Source organism: Frieseomelitta varia, unplaced genomic scaffold (genome assembly GCF_011392965.1).
Source record: "Frieseomelitta varia isolate USP_RPSP 00005682 unplaced genomic scaffold, Fvar_1.2 scaffold_886, whole genome shotgun sequence".
In the NCBI taxonomy this organism is placed as follows: domain Eukaryota; kingdom Metazoa; phylum Arthropoda; class Insecta; order Hymenoptera; family Apidae; genus Frieseomelitta; species Frieseomelitta varia.
Window position 1 is genome coordinate 400,632 of NW_025110685.1, and position 25,556 is coordinate 426,187.

The 25,556-nt window shown below is 30.8% G+C and overlaps 2 protein-coding genes across 9 annotated transcripts; one reads left to right on the plus strand and one right to left on the minus strand.

The window, feature by feature from the left end:
- The first annotated feature begins 2,925 nt into the window (after positions 1-2,925).
- LOC122537114 (signal transducer and activator of transcription B) lies at positions 2,926-9,278 on the plus strand. 7 transcript variants are annotated; one of them, XM_043670070.1, is made up of 18 exons: positions 2,926-3,088; positions 3,216-3,507; positions 3,973-4,090; positions 4,165-4,301; positions 4,395-4,493; positions 4,583-4,696; positions 4,874-5,248; positions 5,334-5,660; positions 5,743-5,985; positions 6,056-6,137; positions 6,239-6,379; positions 6,486-6,915; positions 7,732-7,848; positions 7,952-8,209; positions 8,299-8,473; positions 8,558-8,740; positions 8,813-8,932; positions 9,035-9,278. In XM_043670070.1, exons 2-18 carry the CDS (start codon positions 3,358-3,360, stop codon positions 9,188-9,190), a joined length of 3,225 nt encoding a protein of 1,074 aa, XP_043526005.1. In that variant the 5' UTR covers positions 2,926-3,088; positions 3,216-3,357; the 3' UTR covers positions 9,191-9,278. The 7 variants fall into 7 exon arrangements, with proteins under 7 accessions (XP_043526005.1, XP_043526006.1, XP_043526003.1 ...); XM_043670068.1 differs by having other exon boundaries at positions 2,927-3,215; positions 3,289-3,507; positions 6,056-6,176; XM_043670069.1 differs by having other exon boundaries at positions 2,927-3,215; positions 3,316-3,507; positions 6,056-6,176.
- Positions 9,279-9,419: 141 nt separating this feature from the next.
- LOC122537115 lies at positions 9,420-11,121 on the minus strand. Of its 2 annotated transcripts, XM_043670076.1 has the most exons (3): positions 10,528-10,690; positions 10,040-10,077; positions 9,420-9,881 (listed from the first exon to the last, which is right to left on the minus strand). In XM_043670076.1, the coding sequence occupies exons 1-3, from the start codon at positions 10,551-10,553 to the stop codon at positions 9,562-9,564; spliced, it is 384 nt and encodes a 127-aa protein (XP_043526011.1). In that variant the 5' UTR covers positions 10,554-10,690; the 3' UTR covers positions 9,420-9,561. The 2 variants fall into 2 exon arrangements, with proteins under 2 accessions (XP_043526011.1, XP_043526010.1); XM_043670075.1 differs by lacking the exon at positions 10,040-10,077 and having other exon boundaries at positions 10,528-11,121.
- Between the last annotated feature and the right edge of the window lie 14,435 nt (positions 11,122-25,556).

Consider the following 25,556-nt stretch of genomic DNA (forward strand, 5'->3'; position numbering starts at 1 on the left):
AGACATAATATGCAGCTCACGTGAGGGAAAATTCGTTCCGTGTTTCGCAGCTCAGCTAAACAAAATGTACGCGTTGTGTGTTGGTCGACCGTCAAGATCAATCAATTGCAAGAATAATCGAACATGAACGATCTGAAAATACATTTCACATGTATCCAGAATAAATAAATTTCGCAGTTCGAATAATAGAGGTTAAGTTTTTGCAAAGAAATGGGTGTAAAAATTGTTCTGCTCAATCGATAGAAAATCATGGAAATTAATTAAAAATATATATATTTTTTTAATTTTTATTTTTTTTTTTATATATACAAGTTTTATAGTTAAGTTCAAAGGTCTCACGCATATTTTATCATTTATGCATATGTACATACATCTTGACGTAAAATCGAATATTCGTTTAGTCTTTAGTATCACGTTCTATGTATTACAGTATTATGTATCATTGATAATCGCTTAGATTCACTTATCTTACGTATTTGCACATTCACGTGGATTCACAGTCATCCTTCATAAATGTCTCTCTTGGAGATTAGAAAGTGTAGCTAGGCTATCAAACGATACAATCAAGCCTTCTCTCTGTTTAGTATTAACACGCTAACCGTATTATCGATCATTTGAGGTGAAATTATTACAAGGCCATCAGTCGATATTGCTGAATGAAAGAAATGAAATGTATCGACTTTTCATAGGGTACAACATGTATACCGGGTGTCGCGCGGCAATGCGTGTATCATCGTCTGATGGTTCAACAAGCGCCTCACGGGCATACACGTGTGCAATGCAAACAAGAGCGAGTGCATAAAGACGTTGCACAGTTGGGTTAGGTCACCGAAATCGATGCATTATGCAACAAGTAGTCAAACCGAAGTGCAACGTTCAGCCTATTCGCGCGAAAATTCCATAAATGTAGCTCACATTCGTATATAACAATCTAGCCTTAACATCGCCGATAGCGTCGATAATGTACAATGTAAAGCACCAAACAAATAGTTCTTATTGTTCTTTCTTGGCAAATGATGGTTTCGTCTTTGTATAATCGTTGAACCTAATCAGAGATGATGCACATACACGACACACATACGTGACACGCGTATCATCGAATCAGATGAAATTTTGATTTGAATTAAATGCAATTTGATTTGAATTACTCCCCCCCCCCCGCCCCCTTCCCTCCCGGCTCGAGTCATCCAATTACATTTTCGTCCAATTACATGGTTGATTCTCTGCAAGTTTACTGTTTCATAGAACCAACCTTTGACAGAGGTTTGGTATTAAATATTTGATTAAATTAATAATAATAATAATAATAATAAATCAATAATAATAAATGTATTTTTAATATTTTAATGAGGAAAAAATCGGTGACGAATGCTTCTATGAAGCAGATTATTATTAATGAAAAATTAAACTTTATTTGATTTTATGGTTTTAATAAAGAGAAATTAAATGAATTCTTAATTCAAAGAATTAATTAAGAATTAAAAATTCTTTGAATTGAGTAAAGTGTCATAATATTTTCTGTGATTTATATTTGCACTGTCTAGCCAATGCTTCATGAAAAACAAAGTTTGATCAAAATTTAAAGGAGACATTTGATATGAATTAAAATTGTGTATCAAATTTAAGTGATGTAACTAAAGTACACCGATAATTCATAGTTTGACAGTACGCATATCAACTGCTTTCACAAAATTTTGTATGTATATATTATGTATTCTATAATGTAAGCTTGTACTATATTGCAAACGTATGTATTCTATATAAATGTCAAGTGTAGATCGTACACAATATAACCTCTAATACTTTCTACACGCATTTGTCACAAGAAAATGAAATGCTAAAAGTAGATACTCACAGGTACTGAGCCGTGTGTCCGTGTCTATGCTGCTGTACGCATGTTGCCAGCTTCTCAGCATTTCACACCGTTAGAAGATAAATCCAAGCAAACTTCAAGAAAATTACACAGCATGCACTAACACACGAAACGTAACCACTGGTGCACACCCGTTTTGCACCCGGGTAAAGTGGTATAGAAGAAAACGTAGAATCCTGCACTTAGCCTTAACAAGAACATACGATATTTGACAGTAATCAACTGATCCAACGAGCATCGGTACGACGGATCCCGTGTTCTGCTTACTTTCAATCTTCAACTTTCTCTTTCTTTTTGAAACGTTTCAAGGATCTGCGCGAGTCAGTAGCTTGCGAACGATACTTCGAAGGAATGCAAGCCGCAACACTATCGAGATCTACGTCGTCTGTTATAGGCGCTATCTAGATTCTAAAGACTAGATGTAAAGCACGTAGAAGTAGCGTACATGTGACGGAATCGGTTATTTATTATTAAACCCCCAGGCCATACGCGCGAAAAGGCGTCCCTCTGCAAGTGTCATGGCGCCATGTGCGCGCAGAGTAATTTTCTCTGTTACCAGATGCCGCCGTCTATCAATACGAGCGCTATCTATGAAAATGCGGAAATACTCGCGTAACTAATATATGCAGTGTGTTATTAGCGTGTCGGTATTGAAGATTTGGAGGAAATATTTTTTAAATTTAAACCAATAGATAAACTTAGTACATATTAAATTCATATTAAATATTGATCAATATAATTTTATGAATTAAATTACTGCTAAAAAATAAAATATAATGCAATTGAGCTGTATTATAGTAACAAAAATTATTAATAAATAATATCTTGTAAAAAAGAAAATGTTTGCTTTTTGTTTTTATTACACATTAGCTATAAATGTCGACATTTACTTTGATATATAATACAAAAATTAAGAGAAACTATTAAAGAATATAAGTACGTATTATACGTATTATAATTAGACTAATTTAAACAATTATTTTCGTATTTAAATAGGAAATTTAAATATCCTGTTTTGTTAATGCAATTCTTATTTAACCAAACATGTCAAAGAAGTATTTAAAAATGGCCGCAGCTACGAAGTAACAAGAGTGATTTTGAAATTCCAATCGATATATTCGTATAATCATCGTAGTAAATACGTCAATGGCCTAACTTATTTATAGTTCATCATTCTTTTTATTAGTCTGCCAAGAATTTTGACGCAAAAGCGTGGTGAATACCAATTCATACTTTTACACTTCCGTCTTGCACGTAAATTGTCGAAACAAATTTTAACTCAATCGAGTATTTGCTATTTGAAATGCATTTATTCGTACAATTGGCTCTGTAATACTTGCAGGTAAATGACACCTTTCTACTTGCATAAAATTACGTTTTTTTAAAGTTGCATCGCGATAAAAATTGTGCAATAGGGTTAACTGTGAAAAGTCAACAAACAGGCAGGTACTTTTTCAAGACTAAGAATATTTTGTGCAAAGAAAATGTCGCCCGGTGTTAACGATGGTCCACGCAACACAGGCACACTCCCAAAAAGCAATAGGAGAAATGATAGAAATAGAGAACGGTCAGCTGCTAATCAATTTGCAATCCGTTCTGCTTATCATGGACATACACAGCACTCTAACAATTTGGTAAACTAATAAAAAAATATGAATGATATTTTTTATTTTTAATATTTTATTTCATATTATTTTGTGTTTTTTTACATCAAAATTCCTACTAGAAAGTGAAAGAGAATTAAATTTTTAATAAATTTTATTATTTTGAATAATGTTGTCATATATATTAAAATTTGAAAGAATATTTTAATATTCAATAATATCCAGCACCATAAAAAAAAATAAAAATAAAAATAACATTGAATTTGGTGTAATTTGAACTTTCCAAATGAAAACTTTATACAGCAATCTGTATATAGTAGTTTAAAAGATAATCTATTAATAGACAGCTGAATAGTGGGGAACTTCTCTCTAAGAATACATATCCAGATACAATTCTACTTTGGGGCAGTAGAGTTTCAGTATTTCAGTCATCATTTCTAGAAACACTAGCAACTATTTGTGTGTTTAATTGATTTTATAAATTGTATGTGATAGTACCAACTGGATTGGAAACCAGTCAGTGAACAAGAACACATAAGGATAACAAAGAACAGTAACACAAGATCAATTTCTTCAGTACCATCTACATCTTACCAAGACATACCTGAATTTGGTACATATCTAATCGTACTTATTTTTGTATTTTTATATTGTTTTGTTAATAATACAAAAATGTTATTATTTTAGTATCATTTGGTGGTCGACCATATAATTACAGTGCAGAAGAATATTCGCATTGGCAAAAGATGGTTCCTCCAACTGATTCTCAAACTCAATCTCCTCCAAGACTTGAAGGAACAAAACCTTCTAATGTTGATAAAATGGTAATATATTCTTTTTATGATACTAAAATATTTTATTTTTATTTTATCTACAATATTCCAAAACTTTTATCAAAGATGTTTAATGTATTATAGCCTGATAGGAGCCAAGTAGAATCACGTTTAAATCAAATCAGAGATTATATCAGAGTAACATCAACTCTGATGGATTCACTTAATCAGTCTAGTGATCCAGTAAGTATACCAGTCATTAGTCATAACATGATGCTTGTGTATCTTTTGTTATTGTTAAGTACTTTTCTCTACATATAATTATACTATAGCGTGCACAAGCTCAAAATGAGAAGTTAAGTAGAATGGTGGAGGATCTTCATGACAGTGAAAGAAAACTAACTAAACTCTTGGAACAATATCAAAATCATGGGATATTTTGTGAGGTTACTGAATTTATAGAAGTTATTTACTGACTAATCAAAGAGTGTATATAACTTTTTATGCATGCCTTTTTTAGTTACAAGTCTATAAATTATATTCTATGTGTCTTAGTTTACATATAGCTAGCGTTTGCTTTACAATAGATAAATTATAGAATTTTTCAACTATTTTTTTCCTAGAATAGTGAAAATAGCAGAGAAGATGGAGAAGAAAATGGCGATGTGAATAGAGAAATGCAGCTACGTAAAAAGATGGAAGAATCACAAAGAAAACTTGTACAACTACAAGAACATCAAGCTAGTTTGGTGGGAATGCAATTACGTGTTAGAGAAAGATTAAATGAAGCACGTCAAGCTCAACAAGCTCTTTTACAGCAAGAAAATCAAAATTCAATTGGTTTAGCATTACCATTACCTGTAAATGTTGAACAACTTGAAAATGAAACAGCTGCATTGAGGGGAAAATTGGCTCAACTTCAAACAAAGAAAAAAAATATGGACCATCTTGTAGCAGAACTACAAGCTGCAGAATCTTTGTCTGATAGGGGTAGTTGTGTTAGTATACTATTATATTAATTTAATATAATTAAAAATAACATAGTTGTAAGTTAATATTTTAGAGTTTTCCTTAATATTTTAGAGTTCTGATGGAGTTCAGGGAAGACGTTCAAGAAGAAGTTCTTCAAGGAATTTTGGAAGAGACAAAGCTGCTGAATTAGAAGCTATGAAAGCACAACTTGTTCATTTGAAATCATTAATGGAAGAAGCAACAAAAGGACAATGTCTCGATTCTAACTCTGATCCCGAACCTGAAATAGATGTAAATGGTGAAACTACAGCTAATATCGATGGGAACGAAGATGAAAGTGGAACGAACATTTCATTTGAACGTCAAAGCGATGCTGATGAAACAAGTCATGAAAAAATCAGAAATACCGGAGAAAGGCCATCTGTTGAAGAAATTCAGGTATAAATAAACGCGATTAGAAGCTACATGTTATGTTTTGCATAACATCTAATTTAATTCTAATCTGAAATCTAATTTATAGGCAGTTACACGGGAACTTCGAGAACAATCAGCTTTGTTAATGTCTACTAGAGCAGAATTACAACGAATAAAACAACCATTATCAGCAATGCATTCTAATTCTACATCTGTCTTTCCGACTTCAACTCCTCCTCCATCGCTTACAGCGTCAATCAATTCTGAGAAAAAGCAAAGTAATAATAATAATTATGAAGTTCAATCTGCTCAGGAAAGAAGACGTCAAATTGATGATATTGTGCGGAAGGTACTTATTTTGTACATAATTAATTAAAGTTCAATGTTTATTTTATTATTTTTATTTTATTGAATAATAGGAATCATCTAGCAACCGCGATATGGGAGGACCAAGTGATTTAAATAGTCATAGAAGTTCTAGTTCGCATGTTAGTTATACAGGTACTCCCGCTAATGTTTGGCCAACTCCAACAACGATAGGTAATTAACATATATATTATCATATACATTATACTAATTTTAAATTATATTTTGGTATATAGGTGGATCTAATGATCAAAGTGTAGATGGTGTATCTTCCGAAAATTTAATGGACATTGGACCTCAAACAACGGCGATTGAGAATGGATTCAATGGAAATTGGTGGACATATCCACCGCCCCCGTTAAATCAATTACAACATGGTAAACTATACATGAAATTTAAAAAATTTTAAATTTTTGAAATTTGAATAATAATTTTAAAATTCAATATTTATAGAGTATAATAACTTTTAAATACATTTTATAGGTTCAACAGAGTACTACCGACAATTATTATTAGGTTCTCAAGCACAACAACTTCAAATGATGGGGACTACAATACAACAATGTTGTCAACTATTATGGTCTCAACAACGTGAATTACAAGCTATGCGTACAGCTATTAATCAGTTACAAGTTCATTTGAGACAAACACAATTACAGCAACGGAACAATAGCGAGAATAACGATGAATATTCTAATCTAAGTCGTAATATTCATCATCTTGGTGAAACATTAGATTCTGCATTACCACCAAGTTCATCTTTGCCAAATTTGGTATCATTGCCAAATTCTTCACCTGCATTATCCCATACTGGTGTAACATCTTCTGTCAATTCTCAACATCAGCAACAACAATTGAATAACCAAGTTCCTCCTGGCAATAGAGCAAACAACTACTGGGACAATTTCAGAAGGTAATAGTATACACATATATATGTTAATTTATATATCATTTGTCCACGTGCAGTGAAAGTGTTATTTATATTGATACAACTGAATCATGCATCAAATCGAAATTTTCAATCATGTAATCATTTAATACAAGAATGTATTTGATAAAACTTCACAAAATATAATTTGTTTTATGACTTAAGGAATTCAATTTTATAGATTTTTTTTCTCAACATGAAATCAATGTTTCCTTTTCAATTAAATATCATTAAAAAAAGGAAGTATTTTTTTAATGAATTTAGGTATTTTATATCCAATAGATCGTGCACATCCACCTCCTATCTTTGTGTAAATCTAATGTATCATTGCATAAAGTAATAAACATCACGATCTATCTATGTATTTTTTGTCTTGTTACTTTTTACTTATTACTACCCTCGTTTAAGCCATATCACATTTAAAACCTGTAAAGATTTGATATTATAGACCAACGTTTAATGAATATGAATCTAAATGAGGATAGTAAATTGGTACGTAAATTATAGGTATGTAATATGTGTTTGAGAATATATATATAAATATATATATATATATATATTTTTGAAATATTTTGATTTTAACTAACAATAAACACTCAGTCAATAATAACCAAAATTTGTTTTTTTCTGTGGTATTGTTGTGTTTTTTTTCTCAGTTTCTGCAGACAGTGTATTTAAAAACATAGTTTTCTATCATCTTAACTATATTACACATCTTGCTTCCTTAAGCATGGTATGAATAACTTGAACATGATTGTATATTTAAATTGATATATATATATTTCTTTCCCACATTTGCAGCTATTCCAGACAAAACTTACTCTCAGGAAGTGCAAAAACTGTGACTGATACTACTTCTGGCGCTATTGCAAATTCAACTTCAGGAAATACTATATCAAGTGTTAATACTTCTCTTATGTATGTAAATATGTAAATTATTTAGAATGAATCTATGAATGATTTAGAACAAATCTCCGAGTATGAAATTCATAATTTAATATATTGTATATGTTAACTAAAGGAAAGACAAACGCAATCGAGATCAAGGAGCTGATAATATATCATTGCCTTCATTAAGTGGGGTAGAAACACAATATTCTTCAAATTTGCAACTGCAGGCAAATTTACAGCAACAAGAACGGGAGAATACTGTTATGCGTAGTAATATTTTAACGAACGAAATGTCTCAACAACAAGTTGATAATCTTTGGGAAGAAACAAACTCATCATTTCGATTACCATCTGTAACGAATGATGATAATCCATTTCAAACCCTAAGGTATGTCTTTGCCATTAGATTATTCTTCAATTACTTATTTTCTGCAAAAAATGTACCGAACTGATGTTTTTATAAAATTGATTATACAGCTTCGAAATGAAAGAAGTATTAAGTTCACTCATCGCCGTAAATAAAAAGCGACCAGACTATTTGATTATCATATTAAAGGAAATCAAGGCAATAAGTGAAGATCACAGATTGCGTCCTCGTTTGTGGAGATCATTACGTGCTTTGCAAGATACACAATCTTCAAGTAATCCATTGGTTTGTACAATTGTAAAATATATTTACAATCAAATATGAAATAATAATTTTCGTACTAGCTATGTTTCTTTTAACTTTTTGCAGAATGAAACAACTGATCAAACTGCCAGTGAAAGCTGTCAATCTAGTGACGAAGATTCTGAGACAGATGTAATATTAGGTTTAAGAGCAAAACATTCTATAGCAGAATTAATTTCATCATCTCAAGCTGGAATTTCATCATCTCCTATTTCACATGTACCTTTAATAGATCATTTAGACATGCCTGTAAATATCACAAACATATATTTAAATATTTAGAACAAATAATATTTTATATTTATTGTATATATTTTATAGGGGACATCTTTAGGTAATTCTACAAGTACTTTGCCTTTAACATCTTCCATTAAACCAGGTTACAACGAAGATCTGGCAGAAGCAGATCAATCAAGACCTGAATCTTCTGGGAATCAACAGGTATTTTAAAACTAATTAAATAAATGAATATATAATTAACATAATAAAATAATATAAAATTAAATAGATACTTAAATGTAATAAAATGAAATATATCTGTAGCCTCCTGAAAATGAAGAAGAGAGCGAACAAAGTCAGGGTGAAGCAGCTGGTCAAACTGAATCTGCACAAGCTAGATTTGATGGTGAAGGAGATTTTGAAAGTTTAGCTGCTAAAGCTGAAGATGAGAGAAATGAGAACAGTTCAATGCTATTTTGATATTGAATTACATTAAAAAATATTTTTAGTTGTATACATAATAATTAAACATATGTTTTAAGTTTAATACAAATTTTTTAAAACTGAATTATGATACTATCAAAAGCATTATATTATTTAACCCTAGATGGAATTATGATCCTTTTGTAAGTACTGTTTATTCATTTACACATTAATTTAAATATTTGTTAATGTTCATAATACATTACACAGATTATAATAAAAATTATAATTTAGAAAAGTAAGTATTTATTTTTTATTATATGGTACAATGTAATGACATATATAAGTGCATAGTAAATGTATGCTTTGTGAACAAATACAAAAAATATAAACATTACAAATGCTATTATTTAATTATTTTATTTAATTCAAAATTCTGTTTCAGTACCATTGTTACCAAGCAGTTGCAATCTATGAAACTGGTATATTGAACATCCATGTGTTTCAAATAAAATCTTCTCATATTCAATAGTGCTTTCAATTGCTTTATTTTCACTATTGAATAATTCTTGATAATTTGAATTATTTAGAATATCGTGATTACCTGCTGTCCAACAGCAGTTTTCATCTGTAATCATAGATTCCTCTATGTTTTTATCAATGTTTAATGCTTCAGATTCATAACACATAGTTGATGCGCAGTCCTTTGTACTCCATGTATCACCAAGTACACAGTCCTTACCACCGCCTCTGAAAGGAAACCCATAGCCTTAACCCTTAATTTAGCTAGATATCTCCTATGCCACTTATTTGTTCAGCAAATTGTGTCCTTACCATCAAAAAAAGACTTACTAAGTGTCATTAGTTTATGAAAAAATATTAGCATCTATGCTTTCCATTGCATACCATTATCCATGGTGCAGAAGATGACAGGATGCATTAAGCTTCAAAATAAATTTAATGCCAGGATCGGATGAAAATCTCTGTGGTCACATATAAATATACAACCTTTTTCCCATAGAAGGGAAAAGTGAATATTCATATATTTTAATATTTATTATTAGCGGGTACAATGATGCAGTGACACTAAATAGTTACTTTAAAAACATTTAAACAAAAATTCTTTTTTCTTCTTTTTAAACTTCAGGAAGAGATACTCGATATAAATCTAACGAATTAATTACAATAAATATTTTCCCGCGCTTAAAAGTCTCCCGCTTAAAAGTAAAGAAGAACAAACAACGACCTCTAACAAGATCTATTTGAAGCATATACGAATATAAATTGATGAGACCGCGTTTTTATAAAACACATTAGCAAATAGATCATCGACACGTTTTTATCTATTCTTCACAAAAGAGACGAGAAAGATGAAATTATAAATCCTTTCTTACCTCTCCGAAACTTTTTCAGTTGACATGTAGAGCTGAGATCGCTGTTGTGTCGTTTCCGAGTCCTGCGTTGAGGCACATCCGCATCATGAACTGCTCGTTGTTCAACTTGTGGTTTTTCATGAGCTTTTAGCCGGTTCTGTACCACTGCTTTTACAATTACGGAATCATTATTCAAATAGTCTGATGCCATTGAATAATCACATCCGTCTTCATCAGTTTCCATCATCGTATCATAGGAACAGTAGTTAAACATAGGAGGTTTCGCAGTTTCGATATGCTCGAGCATAACTTTATGCTGATTTACATTTTTACAACGCGATACGCGACTGTAATACACGTTTGACGACATGAATGATGGAGCGACGGTTTCTGCGTTATACATAGCATTACTTGTTACAGCCATAATTATTTTTCTTTATAACTGATTTTCTATATTGCACTGAATAGTATAAAAGCACTTTATTATATATCACTCAGATATAGACGTTCAATCACGATAGATGAAACGAATAGAAAACACTGACTAAGAAAACATTAACACTCTCCGAGAACAGTAATGAATGTGGTTCGGGTTAGAAGCCGAGTCCGCTCGAGCAATGAATCGGCAACGTTCGGCCTTTCTCGTACGATTTAGTTCGTTACTTTAAATCCCCACCAATATTCAACCCGTATGAAAATTTATATCGTTTGCATCAGAATCTGACTCAAACTTTTAAAACAACATCTGAGTAATACATTTATTTCCAAATTGATTTTCAAATAATCGAAATGAGATGGGATTATTCTTGTAAAATTTACGGTTCTTGATGATATTTATCTTATCTTACGGGACGATCCTATTGGTCAATTTGTATGATGACCTGAATTATAAATATTTAGTTAGGGAGAGATTCAAGAGATTAGAGAAAATGGAATATTTATGTATGAACATTCATTTTTAACATCTAAATAAATACAGTTTTTCTTCAAGAATTTATATCATAAAAACTGATTTTCAAAATAAATATGTACCATAAAATTTTTACCAAATTAATAGAAAGAGAAAGTTTAGAACGTAATTAGAAAGATTTGATAAAGAAATTCATAGAAAATAAATAATTTTAATTCTGTAAAAGCATTTTCTTATTTTTTGAAAATTTGTTTGATTTAACTGATAGCCATGGAAACAGTTTTATCCCCTAGTGACGAAATGACAGAACTAACTGCTTCATGTCGAAGTTAAAAAATATGAGTTTTACATTTCACATTGATTTACATTGTATATATTTATATTTATGTAATTTAGAGCTGCTATTTTCAACTATATCCATATTTAATTTTAATCTAAATTTTAATCTAACATAGTTTAACAAAGTTAAGATAAAATTCCCTATTTGAACACAGTGGCGCCACCACATAATAGGACACACAGTCAAAGTATATATATATATATATAGGATATTTCATCCTAATTGTGTGTAATTAATTAATTACGTAAAAAATCGAAATAATATCATACAAAAGAAATTTTTAAAAATTTTAAAACTTTAATATAATTTCCAAACTGTGTAAAACGGCTTCTAAATTGATAATTCTGATTTTTTAATTTTATAAAAAGATTGGTTCCATCTTTCTATCGCTATGTGGCGTTAGTATTTCAACATCCATGATTCAATCAAATTTTTATTTGTAAAAAGAAAACTAATTATTAGGATTAATTCGTGATCTTTTGTAGTTGCACCTGTCTTAGAGTTTTAATTTCTTTTTTTTTTATTTATTTTATAAATTTCGAAATGAAATTTGAACTTTGTGGTGACTTTGAATAGAAAAATTTTATTGAATATGATAGAAATTATTTTGAAGAGTAAAATCATTCATTACAAACATGAAGAAGCTTAAGTACTCACAAATTATGTAAGTTAAATTCATTAAATTAATAGAATTAAAACTAAGCCTTAAAATTGAGATATATTTCTTTGGTTTAAATCAAATTAAAAAAAATAAAATCACAGGTACTTTTATTTAATTGTTTTATTTAATAGATGATAAAGACTTTAAAAAAGCAATTCTTTTTTAATTCAAAGACAGACAATTTATTTTCATATGAAATGTTTTTACTTTAGGTAGACTACAGCGCCAATGCGGTAAAATTTTACAGTTAGCTATTGCGATACTCAATAATCGATATAATCGATACAGTTTCTCTCGATCCATTTATAATATTGGAATATAACGGGAAAGAATATTATTCAGACGTTATCAGGTAATCAATATCTGTTTTTTCATTATTGAATGCATATATGACAAATAAAATAGTCTGCATTTAAAAGGATTACTGCATACATTCAATAATTTGTTGATTTATTATACAGTAGTTCAGTAGTAGAACAAAAAAAACATTTATGAATGTATTTATGTATATTATAACATTCTAAAGTTTCATGCACTATAACGACATATGATTGTCATAGTTATACTAGAAGTACAAGATATAGATGATTATATAGATATAGATATAGATAATATAGATGATTTATGTTAATGTTAATATATAATTCATTAAATGATCACAAGTTTTAATCTCATCTAGTTAGTTTAATACTACAATATTAATATGATATTAAAATAAACAAAATTGATAATATGTTGTAATAAATTGATATAATAAAATTAACGTGTATATATGATATATGATTGATTAGAAATATTTTGCTTTTCTACAAATCAGATGAATAGTATTCGTTCGAGTCCCCATTCCCTTACAACGCATACCTGTTGCATGGGGAGTTAGTTTAGTAATGAAAATCTTAATGTTAAGGTGTCTTATTATGCATAACATTTATTAACAACGTAACACTTTCATCGCTATTGATTCACGTTCACAACCTTGTTACTGCCAATTCTGTTTAATTAATGTTTTTATTCTATAATAATAAATCAAATATTAGTATAATTTATAACTACATTATCTATTTTCTTTTAATTGTCTTTTTGGTTGTCATATTTACTGGAAGCCTGTATGAGTTTTCAAAATAGCATTTAATTTTGATTATTGTTTCATTTTTGTATAATTGGTTCTTTTATACTTGTATTTAAAAGTTTTTATTTTCTTTTGTACAGATTATTACTGATTGTTAAGGAAACTTCGAAATATACGTATATTATATGGCGGATGCCATGAAATTCAAAAAATGATAATATGATTCATAATGATTAATGGTAAGTCGGATAGTTTTTCATGGAGATACTATAACATTTGATTTATTCTAATAAAGATAGATGTATTTGTACGTTTGTCTTCATTGGATAATTAGTAATTTATAATTATTATTTATTAAACAATAAAGTTTAGTAATTTTTATATTAAAGTACAAATTCTTATAATAATTAGAGTTTATTAGAATTTTAATCGTTTTCAATATTCCAAATTTAAATAATTTATATTTATTTTGTTAAAGGCATTTTACTCGTTTCTCTTCTTGGTATTCTCTAAAGAGGATCTAATGGTGTTTTAAAAATTGTGAATGTAACTTTATATTTTATAATTTTTATTCTATTTCTATTGTTATTAATTAAAAAATGGATTCTAATTCAAAATTTGATAAAATTAATCTTTTATTATCCCAAACATTGTATTTGAGAATAAATTACAGTTAACATCTATTCTAGGTTTTCTTAGGGATCTCTTTTAATTTTCACTTTTTCTTTGGGATTTTGTAATTTCTATTTGAAGACGGATTTGACTTCAAGTCCTGTATATATAATATAAATAGTATTGTAAGATAATACAAATAGCGATTGTATAAATGATTATATAAACTCGATTAAGAGTCCTATAACTTAACGTACAGATTTATATCAGTGAGTAACATAGGACCAATAGTAACATCTTTTCCAGGTGTAATCGATGTATTACGTCAAATTGTAGAAGTAGCTGATTAAAATAGTAGCTATACTAGGTCATCGACTTACATCTGTTCGATCTTCGTGCACGCTATCTTAGTCGTAATTCACGTTAAATTATTTCACCCGATAGTAAAATGGGTCAGAGCTTGACCGTGTTTCTTTCACAAGTTTATTTTTTTTTATAAATTTTGTCAATGAATAATCATTTACCAATCAGTTAAAGTCAGAAAAACAAATTGTACAAAACTGATCAAAATTGATAAAAATAAATATCTTTGAAAAAAACGAACTCAGGATTGTTAAAGTAGAGATTTTGCTTTTTAAAATAGAATCAAGTTAATTGTCCTACAATTCTTTTTCATGAAATTATAACAGTTTATATCGACAATTTTTTATTGAATGTATTGTTATCCTTTTTTCTCTGAAATGTAGAAATTTATACAATTAATGTACTTAATATATTACACACAACATTTACAAATATATTTGTACTATAACGTTCTCTATTCACTTGTTGATTCTTTAATTTCATATACAATGAATATTACGTAATACAATAAAATTTCTTATGTCATATTTTTCATAAAATGTGTAAATATTTTAGTTAATTTTAAAGAATTTTTCATGAAGTTTGTGTAATTGATTTAGACTAAAATTTTTTATTTTTTATTCCAAGTTATCATTTCGTGAGAAACGCGCGATTGCAGCGCCCCAACGGTGAAATATGCAATATATTTCCTACGATTCTCGAACGTAATAATCGATCGATATTTCTCACGATCGATTTTTAAACGGGAAGTATGGCGGAAGAAAGCACACCTCGTCTGTAAAGAAGAAAGTATTATTTAGAAAAATCATACAAAGAAGTGTCATTCAAAAGTTTTCAGGTAAAAATTTAAATTAATAGTTGTTAGATTTGTGTTTGTGTTTTGAATTTTTTAAGATAAGACGTGCATTTTTGGCTCCAACTCAACATAAGATTTAACCAAATAATTATTACATATAATTTTCAACAATTAAAAAAATAATGTAATTTTATACCAAAATTTAATTTCAATTCTAACCAGTACAAATATTGTAATCTTGTAATTGACTAACTCATTGTTTTATATATATACATATATACACGTATTTTATTATATGCTTTTACACACACACTTCTATTATAAGATTTTCTATTTATTTGTTGATTCTTTGACTTCATACTGCATAGACAAATCTAATGTTGAAAAACAATATAATTTATTAAGAATGTACGTATAACAATATAATTTATTAAGAATGTACGTATAACAATATAATTTATTAAGAATGTACGTATTTAATAATTAAAATAATACTTTTACTGCGTAATATGATAAAATTTTCCATTTTTCAAATAAAGGTGTAGAAGGCCTTGAGTCTCGAAATCCGAAGTTCAAAACATAAACATAACGCTTACGTTTTTGTGTAAGGCCTTTATTTATTCGAACCTGTTCGAACAGGATCACCCCATCCCCTACGACTTTCTTAACTAAAGGACGACGTATCGCGCATTCGGTCGTCGAATTTCGTGACAACAATATGTTCTACATCGCATTGGATTCTTTTACTACTTTTACTAATCTATCGGTGGCGTCTCTTCGATGACGTTGCTTGTTCGACACTCTTTTACTTTCATTTATATCTCATTAATAGCATCATTAATTCATTGAAATTGTAATTTGCGAAGTTAGAGTCAGTGAGTGCACCAGTTGTTACTTAAACGCGTTAGTAGTCTTTTACTTTTGTTTTTTCATATGTTACCTTGTTTAGTGTTCGTTTTCGGTATTAGAGTCAGTGCTCAAGAGGATAAGACCTCTCCAGGAGATCAAGATCGTAAGTAGTTTTATTTATACATTGTCAATTTACTCAATTTTTCAAATTTAATAACAAATGTTTGTGTAATGTTTGTTACAGACGCTTCACATCAGCATTAAAACTAAAGCCAAGAATGTAAGAATCTTTCACTATTTTCAACTTAAGATTTTGCTTTGCTTTTAAATATAAATTCTAATGTTTAATGTTTTGTTACAGATCTTCTACAATCTTCACTTCCCCTATTCCTTCAAGAATCTTATGATGCTTCAAAAGCTAGAAATGTAAGTATTTTAGTTATTTTAAATTCTAATCTCTATAGTTAAATTTTATTCTATAGTTTTTTTTTCTATTGAAGTCGAATGTAAAATTATATTTATAAAATAAAAACACTTCAAATTATTAGTTCCAATTTTTATCATTATTAAAATTTAAACTTTCACATGCTATAATAACACTACGTCTTTAGAAACAAAATGTTTTATGTTTTTTAAGAAATTTTTCGCGGGGTCCATTTCCATTATGGGAAATTTCTCAGTGGTATCTTGATGAGAGTCTTCACGATAATCTTCCCTGCTCCAGTGCAGCATTATCGATAACGTCCTTCACATCTATCCCGTGAGTCGCATGCATTTATGTTCCTCCGGTTACTCAATCATGTCGTAGGACGAAAGGTCCAAATCGGCATGAGTGACTGGTTGTATACGTAGAATTTTTGATGAGCATAGTGACCACGGGTATTTTTTATACCTGTGAGTAGTAACATTTTTTTATGTATTAGATCAGGATAGGACTTCTTGCATATTGCGATTTTAACAATTAGAATATATACAATTATAATAATCACTGGTAAAATCAAAGTATATTCAGTATAAATGTTTGCAAAGACAAAATATGTGTATGAATATTCATGTGAATAGATAAATTATAAATATTTATGAATAATTATTATTAAAACTATTTTCTTTGGGCATTTCATAGTAGAGAAAACGGATACCCTCCGATTTCGTTGTTATGAAAGATGCAGTTATTACTTGATACTGGTGATATATTTTGTTATAATAATTAGTAATTAATAATTTTCAATTTCATCTTCCTTTTTTATAATAGTATTAAATAATTATGAACTTCGGCAGTATTTAAAATATAATAGGTCAGATTTTTTTCCGTAGAAAAATCTATAAAATTTTATGTGCAAGGAGATACTTCGCGACAGGCAGATTTTTGAATCAAAGCAACAAGTTTGAATACTGCTTTCACATATTCGAAAGTATGCTTTGATAAAGAACTTGCTTGAGGTTATTTCTATTAATATTTAATTAAAGCCAATTGTTTGATTTTGATTGTTTTAGTCAATTCTTAGATTTCATAGTATCTTTTTTAATAAATTCAATTCTTGTTCATTGTCTTGCAATTTCAATAATTTCTGAAAGAGTAAAGTCATTAGAGTTTGAAATAAAATAATACAATAGCCCGTTAGATACGAATTACGTAAACTAATCATTTTTTAGTTCAGGATTTTCAGGTTTAACCCCTTCCGTGTTCATTGTCAGGATCTCACTCACGTGCCCAGGTGCTACTTGGGTGGGTGAAAGACATTGGGCACGATGACCATAGTTTGTACTTTTATAAAAAATTTCTCAGCGACTGACAGTGTGTTAGCGTATCGTGCACGACGTATTTTCCGCATGTGTGTGTGGTTAGGATGTGGAATTGCGTCGTTTCTATTGTTGCATTCATTATAAGTTGAATCATTTAAAATATTTATACATTAATTTAAAGTATGACTTTATTATAGTAATATTTATTAAATATAAAATATTATAATTATATTGTTCATTATACAGTCAATTATAATAATGATTCCAACCCAACTTGCACCTTTCTATAGAAATTATATATATTTTTTCAGTTATTAATTTCACATAGAATTGTATGTAATATAAACGTGTTTTAATCACGTTTTACGCAATGTTCGCTAGCTATTGTCAGTTGATTTCAGGAAAATGGTACGTAAATTAGAGTGTGAAAGTTGTGTGTTAAACTCGGGTGTCGGAGGCGTCCCGGGACATCCTCTCTAGTTTAGGTCTGCGCCCGAGTGGTATGTGTGAGAACCGTGGAGTGAGTGTGTTGGTGTGCCTGTCTTTTGCCATTTTTTAAATATAGGGCGATTCGTTAGAATAGGTAACTTACTTCCTGGTATGCCTGTGTCTAATTGTAAGTAGGTAGGGCCGGGCAGGTTGGCACAATCTCTGGTCGCGTGTCCTCTTTTCGCGTGTCCAACCTGTTTCAGGAAATCCAATTTGAAAAATCGACAGTGAAACTGGTACAAATGGAGCGTACCACTTGTCTCTGGTTTTACTCTTCGATTTTTCGAATTTAGTATCGCGGTCGTGGATAGGTCGCAAGTAGGTCCCGAAATGAATGAACGTTTATATAGGTAGTGCTCGAGCACGCACGTGCGAACGGACAACGATTACTATAATCGATGGCCGTCCATGTGTATTGGGGTCAGCTTCCGCGGTTTATCTTTATAAGTTATGTTTTTGTTTGTGACTAGAAAGACTCGAGCTAGACGTAAGTTTCAGCGGGCATTGCGCTCGAAGAAAGAAGAGGCTAAAAAGCCGAAGAGGCCCGGCAAACTGCCATGAAGAGGGTCACAACAAATGGCTTCTCATCGTCTGGATCATTCAAATAATTCCAGAGCATGAGAAGTCATTCTAGTTACTACTTTGTCACTATGCTCTTTTAGTATTTGTAGTTGTATTTTTCTTCTTTTTCTTCTTTTTTTTCATCGTTCATCATTGTTTGATTTGAACAAATCGCGGTTCTTCTTGTTAGGGTTGCGAAAGATTGATTACGGGTTGAATTAGAGTTGCCAAAAAATGATAATCGCGTTTGATTTAGAATTGCGAATTATGATACCGCGATTGTCTTTTGCAATTTTGATTGTGAATTTTTGTAATTAGTCTTAATATTATATATAGAATTAGATTATAGAGTCATTGCTTTTAATCAATTTTAGAGTGTTGGAATATTTTGTGTTGGAATTGAAATAGCTTTTTGTTCATACAGTAGCTTTTGTACTGTTGATAATAATTTTAATTGAATTTGGTTTCAGAGTTAGTATTGTGATGTTATTTTATCGCGATTTCCAATTAATTTTCCTCTAATTATTAGCGTTGCGATAATGAATGACCGCGTTTTCCGAAATAGCGTTGCGTTTGTCCCAAAATGCCCAAATTTTTCCACTGAATTTGTGGAAGGCTACTCCTGAATCACCTGATGTAGCAAGAGCTTTACAGAAGTGGTTATTCATCAGCAACCTCCAGCATGATTGTACGTGTCGCAATTAGTGTTGCGTATTTAGAGATGAGTGCATAGATTAATAGCGTTGCGTACTTACTTTTGGGAATTGTAAAATATGACAAAGCACGCTTCGCGTTTGATTTTGAATATTTCTTATTTTACAATTAGTGTTAGTGAATTAGTGTTGCGAAATAAGATACGGTTTGTAGGCTCGGGTTCGTAATGTAGATAATTATATAGCAGCCATTCTGGTTATTATATTATTGAGCAAGAAATGCTTGTATTTTAGTAATCACACTAGGCTAGCTACTATATCGCAATTTCTTTTTTAGTGGCCCTTCTGGTTACTGTATCGCGATTTCTTTTTTAGTAGCCCTTTTGGCTACTCTTTCAGATTTTCTTTGTCAATGGCCCTTCTGATTACTGTGTTAGGTTTCATTTTTCAGCATCCCTTGCTACTGCATTCACTGAAAATACCGCTAAAAAATATGTATTTTTTTTATTAGGTATAACTTTGTTACGAGTTTTAGAATGCAGAATTTTATTACAAATTTAATATATTTATATATATATATGAAAATGTAAGTGGTTTCATATGTCATATATGTATATAAAATAAACTGAGAAATATATTACAACAATGTGTTTACATATTACAATGAAAATCTGGTACTCTTTTTATAGAATCGACAGTACTTTGTAGAGTATTAGCTTATTTTGAGATAGTATCCAATATTATATGAGTTAGTATCCAACTTATTGTCATTAGAATCAATAATAATGATTGTTCGTTGTTAGAGTTATTTTTTTATCATTTTCTTGAGCTTTCATTTTTTCTATTCTTAATGTTTTAACATTATTATTTTCATATAATACAATAGGTTGTGAAAATTTCATATTAATATTCACTTCATTTTTTAAAAATTTATGTATTTATATAAATCACTGAACTTTTCGTAAAGATGTTAGGCTAAATTTAGATTTAATTAGGCTAACAGATAAACAGGTAGTTTAGATGGATGTTGTATTGTTATCGATGTGTGAGGTTGTAATAGTTTTAAGTTGCTTATTAGTTTAAGATTAAATATGGTAATTCTTGGTTGATGTTTAGGTATGTAAGATATGTTAGTATCTAAATACATGTATAGTTAAGGATAGTTAACATTAATTTAGGATAAATAAAATTCTATATGAGACACATGTTTGGTTTTTAATTACTGTTACATTGCTGAAACTGTGCCTTATATAGAGTTATATAGTTAATTTACGCACGTAAGTTACGCTTTAATATAATTTTTATTTTCATAGAAATTTAGCTTTCGTCGTTGGTTTTCCTTACAACTTTTTTTATTGTCTGATTTGCCCAACGAACAAAGTATTGAATGTTTTGCAAACGTACAATAGAAAAAGTATTTATTCATAAATACATGTTTTAAATTAGTAAATTTTTGTTCGCAAAAGGAACAAAATTTACGTGATAAGACCTGGGCAATTGGTATTATTTGACATATAATTGCATTATTATGTAGTTAAATAATTAATTACATAACTGATACAATTATTAATTATATGACAAATGAGCTGATTGTGTGCGATCTCGGTTAAATGTTTGTGTAGATATACATACCCATTAGATTAATGAAGAACAAATAATATGTAGTTTTGATATATAGATTTGACTGACTTATAAGTTTGTGGATATATATTTCAAATATTTCATTCGAATTTGTACATTTTATACAGAAATATTTTATTTTAAAAAGTCTGGGATCAATTATTTCTCCTATAATAACTATATCTGCAAATGAGAAGGTTGTCCTTTCTTCTTCTTTTTAATTCCTCTCATATTATATCGAATTTTTGGTAAAATTTATTTGAGCTGCTAGGTTCTTTAAGTTTTAAAATTTTATTTGAGTTATTTAATAGTTTTACTTGATGTAAAGTAGAATGTGCTAAAAAAACCATTGATTTTTTTTACATCGTCGGTATTTCAGAACATGGGACACCAAGTCCTATAAAATGCAATGTCTATTCATATACCTCGTCTGTGCTACTAATGTTGCACTCCTATTCTATCCTGAATCGATAACGTTGCCTGTGACACGAGAATGTTAAGGAGGGTTGTTTCATCCCCTAAGTCGTAGGATATGAAAAGCCATGATATGATACCGCGTCTGTGCATGATACCAGACTTATTTTGTATCGACTGTAGTGTAGGCCTCTTGTTTGTTCTGTAGTTAAAACAGAAACTGAGTCATTAATTTTTATACTTAAATTATTACGCAATAGTAAAATTATTGACACAAAGATACACAAAAACGCTAATTACGGTATAAATTTTCCTTACGATAAGTTAATTCGAATATAAATTTTCTATTTAATTTACCGAAGCAAGTTGCACGGTCGACGGATAAAATAGCAAATGACCTTCAATAGTTCATAGTTGAATTTTTCGAATTCGCAAAATGTTCTCTTGGCCCAATCACAGAGATCCCTCCTACCTGGATTGGTGATCACATTCTTGCTGCTCTTTTCGCCTTTGAAAAATCCCTTCCCGGATAATTTCGGCATTTATGGGATTAATGTTGGTGCTATGAACAATATATACAGATGATGGGTTTTCGATAGATCGGCAGGACAGCTGCCGTAGACACACGCCGCTAAGCCGCTTACGTCAATTCACGAAAATTTTTGTGCTTTTTTGGAAAATCGATCTCTAATCCGACAGGCATTAGAATTATCGGTAATTTCGTCCGAATGAAATGATAATTGATTCGAAGGGGAACGTTGGGACGAACCCTTCACAGTCTGTTACGTACGCACTAAAATGGCTTGTTTCTACGCGTAAAAATTGCTCGGAGGAAAAAGAACCTCTTTAGATGATATTATTGATGAAATTGAAAATTTTTTATAGCATTTAACAAATTCAATTGATTTTATTTAACTAAGCTAATATTATTTGTTTTTTTTTTACATTTAATTTAACTAAGCTAATATTATTTGTTTTTTTTTTGTATTTATTATTTTAGAAAACATTTTATCATAGTTTTTCTTGCAAAATGATGGTAATATTAGTGAAACTGTAACACAGTTTCGGAAAATTTGAAACAACGAAATTGTATAGCCGTGAAAAGTTTTTCTCCAACGTCACCAAATATTTCTACAAGTTACGATTCGTACGAAGTAACGCTAATTCTGAATTATGTATCTCTAAACGTATAAAGCTATCGTACAAGTTATAAATGAGACTCATATATCGCCGGATTACATCCCGTTTAACGTCAGAATTGAAAGAAGAACCGAAGACCTAAATAAATACGACGGATGGTAATAAGTCTTTGTACGATCAGCTTGCCAATACTTCAGTGTTTGCCACTATCTCGTGGTTCATGTACGTGTGAATCTGTGGAAATAGTAACATATGCTCGTAGAGGCAATCGCATAATTCACAAAAATATTACTTACAACGAGGGTGACAGGGAAGATCAGTCGGTGGTCGATTTTACAAAGAGAGAGCTATTACGTTCTGTACAAAGAAGAATTTGCCCTATCGAAGCTGTTATGTTGACATACATAATTAAGAACTTTCTAGCGTAGATAGCCATGAAATATTTGTTAAAACTTCAATTCAGCGAAAACTAGTAATGATGTAATTTAATGTGCCATAATTAATTGGAAACTAATGCCGTGCAGGCTTTTAATTAAGGAATCGTAATTAAGATTCTTAAACGAAGTAACGGCAGAGAAGATACTTATTGATTATTTTCATCGACGTTATCTCTCATTTGAAAATTTGGCTGTACGAAGCTAGATAATAATACGAACGTTAGATAAATGGAATCGAAAGAAATTAATCACCTCGAGAAGTAACCTCGATAAAACGTTATCGCTTATCTAGGGCCATTGAAGAGAACGAGTATGATTATATGTTAAAGGTGCTCGTTTCCATTAGATCAATGAAAATTGACACTTGACTTTTTGTGTAAGATAATTTTCTTTACTACATTCTTAAACACAAAATTGTAAAGTATGTACAACGGAACGATAGTACCATAGTTCTGCTCACTGAAAATTGCGAAAGAATGTCCAAGTCAGTCGCAAACGAGTGAATATTTGACACGTGCATTTGGACTTTTCGACCCAAAAAGGAACCCAATATTACGCCTCACTTTTCCACGAACGATGTTATTTTAGGCTTGCTTTGACGAATTTACCAACTCCGTTCACAAAGATATTCGAAATGTTTTGTCGTTTAAACGAATCGGTGAACAGGCCGGTCGATTTGGCATCAATATCGAGGAAAATCGAATATTTTTGCTAAATTTCGCACATCGCAATTTCACCTCGAAATATATAAATTTATCTGTCATCGCGGACATTAAATTTTTGGCGTTCGTACAGTCGTGAGAACAAATTTGTTCGATCAAACGTTCACGTTTATCCGTGCACTCTCCGGCGGGATATAATTTATCGCGAAGTAAGCATTGCGTAACTAACATGGCATAACTAAAGACGAGCCCTACCGGCACTCGATGCCACTCGAACACAATATCGAAATGCTTTTGCTGACGGTGTCTCTCGGCGTGTCGTTCGAGTTTACGTTGGTAAAAGGGGCTCGAACAGTGTCAACGTTATCCGACCGATTCGATCCGCGTTTACGACTCTGGGGAGAGACGTTAAGTAGTCGAGCTTTCTCTCTGCGCTCGTCACAGTCTGCTGTTTTCGTCGATGAAATGCCACGAAGCCATTCGAATAAAAAGAAAATTATAAACTTGCAGAGTAACAGGAACGTCATTCGTCAACGTTTTACGATTTAAATTAATTTAATTTCAAAGAGTTAGCTAGAATTAACGATTTCGGGTTGGAACATTTTTGTACTCATTTCTTTTTTTTTTTTTTTTCAACGAATCAAGAAGTTTTCGCTTCGATGGCCACGATTTAATCGCGAGCTTTCATCCTGACGTATTTCGTATCGAAGAACCATTTAATATCCTCTCCCCATCGTGAGACGTACCTACTTTTCGCGAGCTACTTCATTGCTCTTTCTCGATGGATCGTTCTCAGGTAGTTTCTAACCAAACGAAACCGATGTTTCGCCGTTGCACCGATAATATTTAATAAATATTAAATGAACAGAAAATATTATCGAAGACCTTGCAAAAAAGTTTTACATATTCGTTTCTAATAATTAAACGGTAGAAACGATATGACATTGAGCATGGTAATGAACGGAACGCCGAATGAAACGGAAAATTACAGTTTATTGCATTCACTGGCGACAAGTCGGTCGCGAAATTTCATATTTATTAACGGAACACGTTACGATATTTCGTTTTGAATTCGTTGTATTAATCTTCGCCGATGGCTTCACGTTATGTCCTTGAAATCGACTAAATATTTATCCATCGGGAAAGGCAAATATAGCAGGGATTATTTCGCTCCCACAAGTAGCTTGACATTCTGTTTTACGAAGGTTCCACTTTAAGCCGAGGTTTAGAACTCGCGCTCGGATTTAAGTAAATGCCCGGTATTTAAGTTTTACGTTTTTCCGTTACCTCGCAGCGATAGAGCAGCGAGGTAACGGAACAGAATGTTTTCTTTTTTTTTCTTCTTTTTTTTTGTCCCTTCCTTCTATCAGAGAGTGGAAAAGTATTTCCACGACAAGACGAGTTCAGAGAAGGAAGAACGAAGGGAAAATTAGCCCGAGCCGTTACAAACTTTCCAACGTCGGGACTTTCGCGCGGGAACAGGCCAAATTAAATTTCCGTCCCTGTTTCACGAAAACGAAAAACCGAGCGAAAATCACCTTTGTCAATCGATTTTCTCGCCTATCGGCGAAATCCCAGCATCTGAAAATATCAGCAGAATATATCGCATATATTGATTTATTCGTATTCTTGTCTCAAGCTGCATCAAAATTTTCCGTTCGTCGGTTTTTTCTCTCTCCGAAAGAGATAAAGTTCAGAGTCGTTACTACAAATACCAGAATTGTATTTAAA